This window comes from Eschscholzia californica, unplaced genomic scaffold, assembly GCF_041429995.1.
Source record: "Eschscholzia californica isolate CP2 unplaced genomic scaffold, dmEscCali1.0.p SCAF_6, whole genome shotgun sequence".
NCBI lineage: Eukaryota > Viridiplantae > Streptophyta > Magnoliopsida > Ranunculales > Papaveraceae > Eschscholzia > Eschscholzia californica.
The window spans coordinates 30,149,216-30,164,227 of NW_028238483.1; the positions used below are offsets into that span (position 1 = coordinate 30,149,216).

Here is a 15,012-nt window from a genome sequence, read left to right on the forward strand (position 1 = left end):
TAGATATGCAAATGATAGTGTATGCAAGTTTCTTGTTGCTAACAAATACGATTTAGTATGTCAGACCGGTTTGGTAACATAAATCTTGGATGTTGTTTGTTAATATTTGTTAAATACTCTAGTTAAGGTTTCGGTTGACAATAGTTACAAACGAAATACATTATCTTTTCAATGAACAAAATATTTTGATGTGTTTGAATTCGTTTTTAGTTGAAGCGTCTACTTTATTTGATTACGGACAATTTTTGTTTACAAATATCCATCGCAAAGAAAATTTTTGCAACATTTTCAGGGATAGATCTTAGCTTTCCAAATGTAAGGTACAAAAATTTCCCGCCAAATTTGTAAAGACGACTATTAACTGTCCCAAAAACAAGCAAGAGAAGTTCCCGCCAAACCTTTACGGACAGATGTTACTTGTCCCGAATACAAATGAGAGAAACTTTGGTCAAATTTTTAGGGACAGTTAATCTTTGTCCCTAATAATCGTAGCTATAGGGACAGATATAAAACGTCCCCAAAGCATTAGTGGGGACAGATACCAACCGTCGCCACAAGCGTCGCAAATACTATTTGGGACGCCGCTTTCTGGGACAGACAAAAACTATCCCCAATAGTTTATTGGGGACGAATTTTCTGTTTTGGGGACGGTTTTTTACCGTCCCTAATGACCATATTTTTTGTAGTGACACTTGTGTATTGAGTATGCACTTTTTTTTTTTTTGAAAATTGAGTATGCACCTGGCCAGTAAATACTTTATCCAGTCAGACTTCAACAAAATGTTATTTTTCAAGGGAGATTATAGGGGATGCCTCTTATTGTTAAAGACAATATATTTTGCAAGCTGACTTATTTAATTCATCGTGATCAAATTTGGTAAACGGTGATGCTATTTTGAAGGTTAAATTCACCCACCCAACAAAAATCGTCGGCCGAATTCAAACCTTCACAGTCTGGTTTATCAGACCACTGGCGAAGGGGGTCCTCCCCTTCGTCGGTAATACATGGAGAAGAGGGAGATAAGAGGGAAGAAGAAGAAAATGAAGGAAGGAAGAAGAGAGAGAAAAAAAAAACACAGTCAAGATCGTCTCCCTGAGTCAGTCGGCGGCAGGCCGTTAAATCAAACTTGGCTGAGACATTGCCTCTTAAACACACATTGCCTTTAAACTAAGGATTGTCTTGTCAACACTTGGTTGTCAAAGTGGTTCAAAGCGTTGACATAAATTTCAAAAACCTGGAGGTACGGTTATTGAACTTGAGTTATTAAAGGTATAAATAATGTAATAAGTATGTCAGACTTTAGGTCTCTTTCATGTTGTTGTTGAGCCTTAGACTTCTTTCATTATAAGTTTAACTTAGACGGTTATCGTGTTTATCACATCTTCACGATGTATCGATGTCTTGTAACGACTAACTAACATAGATCATCATAGTCGATTCCTCAAAAAAAAAAAAAAATTAAGGATTACATTTAGCGAGATTGCCTATAACCACTTTGAAAATTGCCTATAGAGCTGCTTTTGAATCTTTTAGTTAAGGTTAGATCTTCAAATATATTGAACTTTTTCGTTTTTCTGTTAGGTTGCCCATCAATGGGCTTGGCAAGGTAGCGTTAAATGGAGCGCCTATAAACCAAATGTGAGCGCGAGTTTGAACTTGCAGGTGGCGAGCTCTCGATTTGTTTTCCCAGCCCCAATTACAGTGGTGTTTGTGCTCATCCAATCCTCATCTTGTTATCTCACTATTGGATTTTCACAACGTAAACCATGGCATCAAACTTACACTGTTAGTGTTGTTGGTGTACAATTTTCAGGTGTCTTAGGCGCATGAAACTCAATTAAAGTCCGGCCCATAGAATAACAGTTGGTGGAAACACGTGATATTATCTAATCTATCTATCATCACCATCTCTGTAAAGTACTACTAAGAGGCACGAAAGAAAGAGGAAGTTTCTCTCATCAATCAATTTCAATTTCCCGAGGAAGAGTTTGTTGAGACTTTTTTGAAAGAGGTTTTTGTTTCAGTAGTAAAACTCCTTTTCCCTAATTCACGTTTCCCGCTACTCCTTCCTCTGAATTTTATTTTCTCTCTCTCTACTGTTTCCTTTGGTTCATTCACTGGTAATACAAGTGAAGATTCAGACGGAGAGAGAGTAAGAGATCTTATAAAACTCATATTCAGATATAAAATGCTTCGAAATGGAGATGAAACACCTTCCAGGTACATCATTTTACCAAAATTAGGGTTTCCTTGTTTGAATACTTTGATCTCTTATTTCTCTTGCATGTGCTTTAATTTTGATGCTTTTAGTAATTTTTTACTAGTAAATCAGAGTTTGGTAACAGAAGTTAACAGAATTATGAATTTGACAAATCTTTTATTAGGTTTGATTTTGGAGAAGTTCTTCGATAAGATCTTAGATGGACTTTTTTGTTAGTGACAATTTTGATCCATCTTTAATACATGAAGTTCTTTTAGGTGTTGTTATTTTAGATTATTAGTTTGTATATTTTGAATCTTCAGTTGGTTGAGGATTTGGTGCGGAATTAGTGGAAAGTTTGCATTTTTGTTCCTAATCCTTTTTAATTGTGTGGATCTTTTGGCTTTTTAATGAAAAATGAAGTATCTGAATGTTTGATTCTGCAAGTGGTTTCTACGACAGGCATGAATTGTTGAGTATGGTAAGGAAGCATTCAAACTTGTTGGGCAAAACAACAGTTGATGAGGAAGAGGATGCTTCTGATGTCGAATTGGACTCACACTTTTGGCATGACATCCTTGATTTGTATTTCATTAGTGGTAGAGAATCGAGGAAACGTCAAGAAGACGATCTTGTTTTTTTCGTGAGGAAACTGGTACTGACTTGATCTTGCCTCATACCAATATACCATTTGAACTTGTTAATTACTTGCCGGTGTTTCTGTTGTCAAATAAACGTTGATGATTGAGTTATGGTGTTGCAGAATTTGCACGGATATGGTTTCAATGATAATATGGAAGGAGTTCCTCCCTATTTCGTGCGCAGGTGGGCATCGGAGGTAAACACGACATAAGGACAACTTCAACTTCACTTATTTTTTGTCGAGTTATAGTGATAGTATTGGCCTCAAATGATTTATTAAAATATCTCCGGTCTCTTGTAGGCAGGTTTGTCTATAAGGAGGAAAGTTTAGCATCAAAACTTTATCTCGACATTATTTCGTAAAAATAGTGTTATATACGTAGAGTACAAAACTAAAATCCATCAAAAGTGTTAGGAAGGCTTGCAAGGTCATCATATTGTGAAGTTACTACATTCATGTCTGCCAAAAACAGTTCGTCAGTAATTTGATGGCTTTATTGACACAATTTTTGATAGATGAACCTCTTGCATCCTTTTTGATGCCACCTTGTATTATTGGCCCAGCCCTTATGGTAAAACGTTAAACAGATAAACTGCAGTTATCATGCATTAAGTGCGTGAGAGATACAGTTACCATAAATACGTCTGTTAACTGATTATGCTTATTTGTATACTGTTTATATATTAGTCCGCGTTCAATGTTTTGTGCTCAATTTAGTAAATAAATTTATTTTGTTACACAGTTAGGGAAAGTAATTGGTGAAAATTCTGCAGAGGTGGATTGGAGGCGCTCCTTTTACTTGAATTTAATTTCACAGACTTCCTACAGTGTAACTGTTGCTATTTGCAGGTATTATTCTTTACAGTTTTCTTATTCAATGCTTAGCAAGCCTTCAATCTTGTATGCAGTATGTTCAATTTGTATATAGTTACTAGTTTTTTCCCCTATATATAGGAAATGGCGAAATATGCTCATCTTTTTTTCACCACTTACCCTTTGGCAGTGCATGTATTACCATCACCTATTAAAAAACACTAGTTTCGGGTTTGATACTTTTGAATTCTTATCGAGAATGCTGCACGTATTTGCTCTACCATTTATAGCTTAGTTGCCCTCAAGCAGCCATACAATATTTCTCAGAGATCATTTACATGCAGAACCAAAGGGCTGCAGTTGTACATAATGGACATATTCGATATCCTTGGTTATGTTGACGTTTCATACTTATACAACATCTCAGCTTAGTCTATAGCCTTTAATGTGTTGGCAAGTTTCTGTCATTCATCGTTATTAAGTCATAACTCAGCATGATCCTTGGAAGCTACTCTGTAAATAATATTGTGTCTTTTAAACCTTAGGACCTTGCCGATCTGTGTCACCACGTATTATAATGTTCTGAAATCAGAAGAATGCTAAATGATTTAGTGATTCTGTGGAAGGAGACATCATCTTTCATTTGGAAATGTTCCGGCGAACTTTTCTTATTTTTTGGCATAATGCATTAGCACTTGTAAGAGATCAGGGTAATGCTTTTGCTGCTTTGCAAGAATTTTATATCCTTTCTTTAGTTTTTCTCAAATTATTTGTTCAGAACTTATGAAATTTTAGCGTCGGTCACACTCTTGATGTTGTCTTCCGCGGTGTGCGCTAAAGATCCTTATGTGATCCCGGATACCTTTGGATGGTCTTTATTTCCACCTGTGACAAGACGCTTCCTGTCGTGTTTATTAGTCAGAGTTTCGTCTATAGAAAGAAATCATTAATTGAAGTGTTAAATCATTACTTGTGCTATATCAATGTTTCCTTGTTGAATTAATATTTAGCATATCTTTCAAATGTAAGGTAACCAAGAGGAGATAATGATTTTATGAATACTAGTTCTTTCACTGAAATTATGAGCTTTTTTGTTGTTTCCGTTCTCTGTTTACCTTTGAAGTTGTATTTTACTTTCTGATCTAAAACACCCACTCTTATATGATGAAACATGTTGTATTTTAGTATTCAGGATCTCCGGAATCATCAACATAAAGCAGATGCGCAAATAATTCCTATATATAAGGTTCTATACGTCATACTTGCTTGTATTTTGTTCAGTTTGAGATGCTCTTTTCACTGCCTACCTCCAGATTCTTTCTTGGATGTGTTGATCTAAAATTGATTTTATAAATTGTTATTTTATCTTTTCCCCGCAGTATGTTTCATGCTTCAATCAGTAAGGGCTTTAGCCATGTTAGTATCTTACATGTATTAGGTTTCATTTTGGTATTATATGTGTTGATTTCAAATCTAATCTTTTCTGCAGGTTGTAAAGACAGTCTATGCATCTGCAAGTCGTGTCAATTTTCATTTAGACTCAAAGAAGGTCAGTGCTATTACTAAAAGTCAGATATCTCTTACACGTGAACTTTCTACGTTGCTGTATAATGCTGACCGAGTGACTGATATGTTCACAGGAAGTAAAAACAAGTCCTGCTTATCCAGATATTTGTTTTGCAATTGATGACTTTGACTCCACTTTTGATGCAGTAGTAAGTGCCTCACCTTAAATGCTGTTACTTTCTTGCTTGGTCTTCCATATGATTGATTTTGATGGACTGAAGTTGTGAAGTATGTTTAGGATGTATCCTGTTGTTATCTTTTAAGCATTTGTATTCTCATTTGCTGCCTTTTCAAGAAACATATGTTATTGACCTAAGTAGCTAATACAAGATTGTGGCATTGTGCTAAGTCAAACGTTTGACATATATCATTTCTTTGGAAATACCGAGATTAACTCCAACTTATCAGATAAGATATTGGTGGCCGACTTCCTTGAGGTGTTGGAACAATGGATTCCATGTCTCAAACTTGAATAACGTGAATACAAGGATAACCTATTATTTCCTTGAGGCCAATTTTTTTTACTTCTTTTATTTTGAAGAAGAGAGTAATATCTTGGGTAAAGTTTTAGATACTCTCCATAAGAAGGTACATTCTTGTGGTTTCGTTCTTGTAAGATCTCATCGAATTTAATATGAGCTGCGTTAGCCAAATTATTACCTGTCCAATAAAAAGACCTAAAATAATTTTATTTATCGTTTTATTATCTATATCTGGGTCTGTTTCAGCAAAGTTGTTTATAATGAGCTTTTAGACCATTTTATGTTGTAGGTATTAACAGAGGCAGATCATTGTTACTGTGTACTTCTCAATGCACATGATGGAGCAGCATATCCAAATGAAAAAACAGCGCAGAGTGGCAGCTGTAGTGATAGTGCCCCATTGAGAATTGACACTAATTCCAAAAGATCCAAGAGTTCAAAGGTTTGAATTTGACATCTGGAACTGGACTTACTCATTTCTCCTAATTTCAAATGGGATATTTATCTGTTTTTTCCTTGCACGTTTTTTTTGACATTCTGGATTCTTTTCTCCCCCATACTGAACTCAAAAAGTCATTCTGAGGCACAAATTAGTTGTAAAATGTTGATATCCTACTAAAGAGTGGAGTAAGTTGTTCTGTTGGTTTAGTTAGCTTCCGATGATACATAAGAGTGCCGGCCGTGAGCACCTTTCCTACTGCAGCTGAAGTCATTTCATACTGCGGTAAGGGAGGAATTTGGCGTATGATTATGTGCTCTGGCGTTTAACACTCTTGATTTGGACGGTCAGAGATGCCATCAGCAAAGTTCCGATAAAAATGGATGATGTAATATTTACGTTAAAAGTTCTTTTCTGGATTATGATTTTTTTTTTCTGGTGAAGAACGTAAAGAATACTGGACTATACTCTTGTACAGATATCGCGTATCAAATTCCCCGCATCCCTTCTGGGTGGATTCGCATTCTGGTATCCCGAATTTGGCTTACGAGAATCTCCAACCTTACTTAACCAGTTTCTATGTAAATCTATAACTAAAAGACTTTTCGGTTAACTAGTCAAGATTGGTTTAACTTAGATAAAATGGCTAAAAGTAGGTTTATCTATTTATATGCATCATAGAAAGTATTTATTGGCTAGTAAAAATAGTCCAAAATGTATCAGATTCTGAAATGTCATACTGCCGAGGTATACCTCTAGCATACCCGATACTCTCATGGTAGCCTATTGCGAACCGGTACCTGTACCACGTACTGGGGCAGTGGAGCTATCCGCGTACCACGTAACATTGCCCTTGTATTGTTTATTGACGAGAAAATTAGTTTGTTTGGGTCATATATTTGTCTGCATACGAGCGACTTTTGCACTACTGAGTAGAAACACTATTAGTCATTTTTAATGTTAAATGGGCCAATATTCGATAGAATATGGAGGTTGGAAGATTCACTTATCCCGTTATATTTCTGCTGCAGTGTACTTTATTCTCAGGATTTGTCAGCTATCAAATGGTCAGAGAAGCGTATTACGGTACACATCTTACAATACAACTTAAACTCGTCTTTAAGCACCCTACTAACGTTATGAAGGTGATTAGGTGAAACCTGAGATGGCACATCCAGAAACAACTTCTATTTCATGTAACAATGCTCAAGAAGATCCGGAAACTTGTTGAATTGCAAAGGGAAAATGAATAGAGACCAGTCAGTAACCTTTAGCCTAAGCACATGAGTAGATAGTCGTATCATAGTTTAGGCTGCTTGATGCACATTTGCACTTTTATTGCGGATTAGTTCGTGATCTGTTTTTTTTTTTTTGTCGATTCCAATTCAATTAATATATTGGGTATTTGAGTTGATTTCTGAAAGAGGATATTCTGATTATTAGCGATATCCGAAGAATGTAAACTAATTGTAGTTCACAAGCTTCGATTACACTGGTCTTGTCGGAAAAACTATCAGATCCTGCATTTCTGTACTCTTCACTTTGTGTTAATACATTCTGAGCCTCTAATAGTTCACGTGAAGCAGTCAAGTCTACTCCAGTGATTTCTTTTCAAAAGAATTCCTTATAGAGTGTTTATGTTTCCTTGTTCCTCCATAAGCAGCTGGGAAATCTCGATTTGGTAGCCTTCTGTCAATTGGTCATTCTACTGGTAAAACAGACAGACTTTACATGAAAGGTCCTGGCGGGCGTGGGGAAGTTGAGGTCGCCGTATCCGACATAGCAGGTAATAAGAAATACTTTTTAGTTGCTAGCATGTCCTTGCTTTTCTTGCTTCCATTTTCATGACAACTTCATTTATGGATTCACTGAGTGTTGTTAGAATTATTTTGAAGTCTTTCAGGTAACACTATTAAAAGTGGTTATTATCTTCTTGTAGATCAAAGCCAACAGGTCTTTGACCCACCTTCGCCACTTCCGATATCTAAGGGAGGATTTGGGATCAATGTAGGTACAATAGTACGTAAAGCCGCTTCTGCGGCATCTGTGGCAGCAAAGCAGGCCTACGCTGCTGCTGCCGCTGCAGCTTCTAATAAATCTGATGACGAGATGCTTCCCCTCAAATGCTGCTTAATGTCGATATCTTTGCCCTGGGAAAACATAGTCCACGATCTTTTGTTCAAGGTCAGTTCATGTTCCTCCCTTTGTTACTAATGATAAATATTACGTAGTTACTCGCCATTTTTTAAAAATTCGGTAGACGCGTACGCCTTGAGGTGCGCTTTAAGGCGATTGGGTCTGTTTTCGCATCGAGGACTACGCATTTATAGAAAAAGCCAAACACATGAGCATTGATTAATTTATGCAACATAAGAAGTAAAAACATTCATATTTTTGTTTGTTAAACACTCGAGTTTTTATATTATTGCAGCAAAGTGAAAATGACTATATTATGTTATCATTTTGTACAACTGTGGTATCATTTTTCTTTTCTAAATGAATTAGTGTGTGCGTACTTTACCCATGGAGGCGCACACCTTAAGGCAACATTCTGCTTTTCCGGAGCAAACCGCCTTCAGGCGGAAAAAATGTTTTTTGACTGATTAATTTATTCATGGGATTTTCAACTGTAACGACTTTTCATTATTACTTTTACCAAAACACCACCATCTCGTTTAATTTTGACATATTTCCTGACTAGAAAGTCATTATGTGATTCACTCTGGCGATGTTATTTCTAATCTCGATGGATATCTAAGTAATGGATTTGATTCTTTTACGCAGGATATTCCTCCAGTGGATTTATGATCTTCTTGTATATTGCACAGAGCGGGAATAATTGACGAAGTAAGCATTTGTCTACTGGAACTGCACTGCTTAAGCAAAGTGTGTAAATATGCAATCATGTCGTTTAAACTAGAGCTGTCTTAGTTTCTGCCTTTGTGTTGTTGTTCGTGTTGTGTTTATAAATCAAGTATATTAGAACAAGTTAGTAGGTTATCGGATTATGAAACTCAAATGTCAAATCATGAATATAACCCCCTCCCCCAGTAAGTAGAGCAAGACATAAGTAGGATCGAATTGTTCACCAAAAATTTGAAGGCCTGTTTTTTCTTGAAGAATTTTTTCCCTAAATATGAGCAACTTACAAATTTAGTATGATGTGTTTTCCTCTAGTGTGGTTTTTATTGATAGGAGACTTGTAATATGCCATGGGACTGTATCTTTGTGGGTTCTTTCGGCGCCCATCTGAGCAGGTTTGCTTAGCCTGTGGAGGATTGATCTATTCCATTCCGTCTAATAGGTTACTGATTTTCAGCCTGTCCGATCCCTCATCAGTTTCAAGCGAGGGGAATTCAGTGCAACACACCATGTTAAGATATTCGTAACTTGGGAAATGTAGCCAAACAAAAAGAAAGAAAAAGCATGAGAATTGTAGATTCATAGGGAGGGAGACCTGTCCTTCCTTTCTTCTTCCCTGACCTCTCTGTAAAGTTTTGGGCACAGGACCCCTTCTGAGTGAGTGATAATGCCTAGTGAAGTCCATCATGGTTGGGGCGGGACTAAGTGTCGCTGTTGTGGAGAGATGGGTTCAAATTTTATGATGGAGAATTGGAGAGTATGTGATGGGGACAAATCCTGCTTGAAGATATACCCAGGCTGGGACGTTGTTTTGTTATATAATACAGAGGCGATGCCTAATGTGCCATTTCTCTCCCGTTATTAATATTGTTTGGAATTGAATCCACTTGAAAGTGATTTAGAATTGACTCCAATTGAACACACTGTTTAATAAACCCTGAAGAGTGGAAATCAGACGACCAATTCACCATTAAAACGAAAATGCCTTCTGCCAGTTTTCCGTTAAGTATAATAATCCTGATGGATTCTTAGGAATAGTCCATAGACTCCATACTTCAATTTCGAAGATACTTTACGTGGTAAGAATTAAGAGAGCTTGTACATTATCGTCTCATTTAATTTCAAATCAAATTTTAGTAGTTTTACATGATTTTATTTTAAAATTTTGAACCAAGTATTTGTATCTAATCTATGTATTTTCAGTTTATTAGACAAATATGAACTTGATAAAGAAGAGTTGTTTTAAAGTCTGAATTTATTAGAGAAGTAAAATACATGTAAATATTCAAATCATGCATGTAAATTAGAGATTGGTTCGGATTTTGAAAGTAAATGGGGTGAGGACTTTGGTGGACTCATGGCAAACATTTTGTAAGTAAAGCAAATAAACATAGTGCAATGTGCAGCCCAAAGTTAAACCCACATTTCCTTGGTTAAATCACTACATGATTTGCTATTTTTATTCCAAAATATTTTTTTTTACTGACTCAAGAGTATTTACATGACATGAATATATTACATCGTGAATTAAATAAGCTCTATAACTATCATCACAAAGACATTTCAGACTCTTAAAGGTCTTACAAACACTCTTAAGTTTGTTCTATGGGTCTTGAAAGGCTATCTACGTCTACTTAACTGTACCCAATTCTATAATTCATGGATTTTGTAATCCCACGAGGATGGAACCTAGGACTTCAGGCATTCCAAGCACTACACCAAGTGGTACGAAGAAAACATGTATTGCCATTTTTTTTGTTGGTTCTCTTTTTATAGTCTTGCCCCAATTGTCAATAGAGAGGATAAATATAAGGCCCAAAAAAGGAGCCCAAATAGGAAATCCAACCCAATAGGGAATAATATCTAAAAAAAACCCAAAAGGTGATTTTACCTTCCTATCCACCCAAAAGAAATACTTACCTCTGATGTCCCTCACCCATTTCCCTCCCAAACGTCCTTCCTCTCTGTCATTTGCGTCAGCCAAACACATGCCTCTCTCTTTCTCTCTCTAGTCTGAGTGATTAGACACTAAAACCCTAAGACTCTCTCTCTCTCTCTCTCTTCATTCAAAACGTCCTTCCTCTCAAAACACTCTCTTTCTCTCTCTACAGCCTTGATTAGAAACTAAAACCCTCTCTAGCTTCTTCATTCAAAACGTTTTGGTGCCTCTCTCTCTCTATCTCGATCAAACGAAACTAAATCCGGTGATTCTCTCTCTTGTTCGAGCATCTTGATCTTCTCATCTCTCTCTCTCTCTATTTCACTCTCTTTCAACAAGCAACTTGATCTTCTCATCTCTCTCTATTTCGCTCTCTTTCAACAAATCCGGTGATTCTCTCCCTTGTTCGAGCATCATCAAACCCTAATTTCTGTTCGTCAGAGTTTAACACACAGGTACTTCTCTGTTCTTCCTCTAAATCTTCTTCCTCTATCTGTTGTTGGTCAAGTTTTAGGGTTGTTTGAACATTTTGGGTTGTTTTCAAAAAATTAGGGTTTCGTCTTTCAGATTTAGTATTTTGATCTTGATTTTTGGGGTTTAACTTGCTTTAAAGTTGTTGTTCTTCGTGATTGCTGTCGACATTTTGGTTTGTAATAAAACATTTATGGATCTTGTTTGTGATTTCGGAATCATGCATCTTCACAGAAGGTAATTTTGGGGTTTATGGTTCTTCATCAAGTTTCTAGGTTATGTTTGTTGTAACATTTTGGGTTGTGATCAGAAAATTAGGTTTTCGTGGAGACATTTAGTACTTTGTTTTCGATTTTTGGGTGTTTGTCTTTCTTGATGAAATGAATGGTTTGTTTTAAAATTCTGGATTGTGTTAAAGAAATTAGGGTTATGTTGAGACATTTGGGTTTTGTTCTTGGTAAATATTGGAGAGCTTTTTTTTTAAAAAAAAAAACAATTTGGTTGGGTGTTGATGCATTTTGTGGTTTTTACCCCCTGAAACTTGATATGATGTAACATCTTGGTCAAGTTTTAGGGTTTTTGGTGGTGAAATTATGAGTTTGTTTTGACATTTTGGGTTGTTTTCAAAAAATTAGGGTTTCGTTTCACACCTTTAGTACTTTGATTCTGATTTTTGGGGTTTAACTTGCTCTTAAGTTGTTGTTCTTCGTAATTGTTGAAAACATTTTGGTTTGTGATAAAACATTTATGGATTTTGTTTTTGATTTCGGAATCATGCATCTTCACAGAAGGTAATTTTGGGGTTTATGGTTCTTCATCAAGTTTTTAGGTTAGGTTTGGTGATGATATTATGGGTTTGTTGTTAGTTAGGTTTGGTGATGATATTATGGGTTTGTTGTTACATTTTGGGTTGTGATGAGAAAATTAGGTTTCTGTGGAGACATTTAGTACTTTGTTTTCGATTTTTGGTTGTTTGTCTTTGTTGATGAAATGAATGGTTTGTTTTAGAATTCTGGGTTCTGTTAAAGAAATTAGGGTTATGTTGAGACATTTTGGGTTCTGTTCTTGGTAAATATTGGAGACATTTTGTTTTTTTATACAAAAATTTGTTGGGTGTTGATGCATTTGGTGGTTTTTACCCCTGAAACTTGATATGATGTAACATTTTGGGTTGTGTAGAAACATTTTTGGTTTGTTTCAAACATGTGGGGGTATCTTACAAACATTTCAATTTGTGCAGAAAACATATAAAAGATAGTGAAGAGCCAACTACCGCTGGGCCTAGTAAAAAAGGCAAGAAAATGATGAATGTGACATCATCACAGACAAAGGTATGATATTCTATAAATATTTCAAACAATTTTTAAGCATTTTACATAATTTCGAGACATTTTGCAGTTTGTCCTCTCAGTATTGTTTGTGGTCTCGCATTTCGTATAATGTTTTGACATAATTGCTAGTGTGTTGTCATTCTGTAAATTGGTGCTTCACTTATTCATACTCTTATTCCTAGGGTTTTGTGAAAAGTTCTGAAAATCATTGGCATCAGCTTACAGTGTTATAGCATTTGTAGTCGTGTTGGACCATTTTGCTGAATGATCTAACATATCTATTACTGTGTGTTTGAAGCATCGATCTGCGACATCCAAATTGAAAGAGCAGATGGTGGAGGCTCTACGTACAGAGCCAAGGGAGAAAAAGAAGAAAAATTCTTGAAATAACAAATGTAATTTGAAAGCAGTTCACAAGGTAGCAAGGGACAATTTGGAAGCATTTGTAGTCCAGTTTTTGTTCTCTGGAATGTTGATGAAATGAATGGGTTGTTTTAACATTTTGGGTTGTGTTCCAGAAATTGGAGTTATGTCGAGACATTTAGTACTTTGTTTATGATTTTTGGGAGTTTTACTTGATTATTAAAGTGATGTTATTGTTAAATGTGGCATCCAAGAGTGGTTTATGTTTTAACATTTAGTGGGGCGTGTTATGAATTTTGTGGTTATTAATGAGTAAAAATTGATATGTTTTTGACATTTTGGGTTGTGTAGAAATATTTTGTGCAAAACATTTAAAAAGGAGAAGCAGCAGCAGCAAGACAATAGGCTGTACAAAGAGCTAGCTCTAGAAAGAGGGCTAGTGAAGAGACAACAACTGCAGGGCCTAGTAAAAAAGGCAAAAAAATATTAAAGGTGACTGAATCACAGACCAAGGCAAGATGCATTGCTAAACATTTTGCATAATGTTTAAGAATGCATAATAAATGACATAAGGTTCTTTGAAAAAAGTTAAAATTTGGGAAAAACAGTGGCATCAGATTTTCGAAATGTCCTCTCATTATTGATTGTGGTCTAGCATTAAGTATAATGTTTTCGCATTATTGGTAGTGTCCCGACAATTTGCGAAATGATCTCGCATTATTGACAGTGTTCTAGCATTGTAAATAATGTTTAGGGGTGCAAGGTAATAACAACAGTTGTTTCTCAAACAATTCGAATAATGTTAGAACATTATTGATAATGTTGGAACATTTTCAAGAATGTTTAGGAATTGCAGAAATTGTTCCTCGAGCATTATGTATAATGTAGCATGCAAGTTACCTAATCTTCATCCATTTCAGAATATATTCGGAAATGTTACACAACGACGGAGTATGTCCGTTTCAAAATCAAAAGTTCTCTCATCAGCGAAGAAGTGTAGGTATTTTAAATTGAATTCTGCTTTGCAATTTAACAAATGTTTGGGCACTGCTTAAAATGCTTAGAAAACGTTAGACTGATCTGAACATCTTTAATACAAAATTGTGGTGAACATTTTTCAAAATGTTCACACATCCTTTAAAATGTTAATACAAATTGTAAAGTGTTTTTAACAAAACGAGAACCAGTTGCTCCTGTTAACATAACTGTACTGAATAGTGTTAACACATCCCGTAAAATGTTTAGACAAACTGTAAAGTGTTGCTTACAAAACGAGAAGTGGTTGCTAATATTAACAAATCTGTACGGAACAACAATGAAAACACCATGAAAATACCCTAAAACCAAGAAGAACCTCACCAATGGACCTTCAAATAAGTAGATCTACAAATCTATATATTTAACTCTCTACAAAACCATGAAAACACCATGAAAACACCCTAAAACCAGATCTGAAGTTTTTTTTAACCTCCATTAAAGAAGATGAAGATGATGATTGAAGAAGTGGGTTTGTGTGTGGACTGAACCATGAAAAAGTGGGTGTATGTGGTTTTATAGATGAAGATGATGATTGAAGAAGTGGGTTTGTGTCGGTTTTATAGGTGATGACTGAACCACGAAAAAGTGAAAAGGGGTTGTGTCTCGGTTTTAATATGGTAGAGAGATGAAGATGATGATTGAAGAAGATGATGACTGTAGAGAGATGAAGATGATGGTCGGTGAGGTTCGATTTTAATATGGTAGAGAGAGAAAGTAAAAACAGATTATGGAGAGAGAAAAATATTTGATTTCTGGAAGAGAGATATTTTGGAGAGAGAAAGATATGGTTTCTTATAAAGGGAGAGAGTTGTTGGATATATATAGGAGGGCAAAAGAGGGATTAGAAGAAAATATTAGATCTTA

At 35.7% G+C, this 15,012-nt stretch overlaps 1 protein-coding gene across 2 annotated transcripts; it reads left to right on the top strand.

The window, feature by feature from the left end:
* The first annotated feature begins 1,760 nt into the window (after positions 1-1,760).
* CW7 lies at positions 1,761-9,300 on the top strand. 2 transcript variants are annotated; one of them, XM_086647197.1, is made up of 12 exons: positions 1,761-2,221; positions 2,664-2,856; positions 2,965-3,039; positions 3,587-3,693; positions 4,843-4,903; positions 5,147-5,206; positions 5,298-5,372; positions 5,995-6,147; positions 7,176-7,230; positions 7,805-7,930; positions 8,084-8,328; positions 8,929-9,300. In XM_086647197.1, exons 1-12 carry the CDS (start codon positions 2,190-2,192, stop codon positions 8,950-8,952), a joined length of 1,206 nt encoding a protein of 401 aa, XP_086503323.1. In that variant the 5' UTR covers positions 1,761-2,189; the 3' UTR covers positions 8,953-9,300. The 2 variants fall into 2 exon arrangements, with proteins under 2 accessions (XP_086503323.1, XP_086503324.1); XM_086647198.1 differs by having other exon boundaries at positions 7,808-7,930.
* Positions 9,301-15,012: the final 5,712 nt, after the last annotated feature.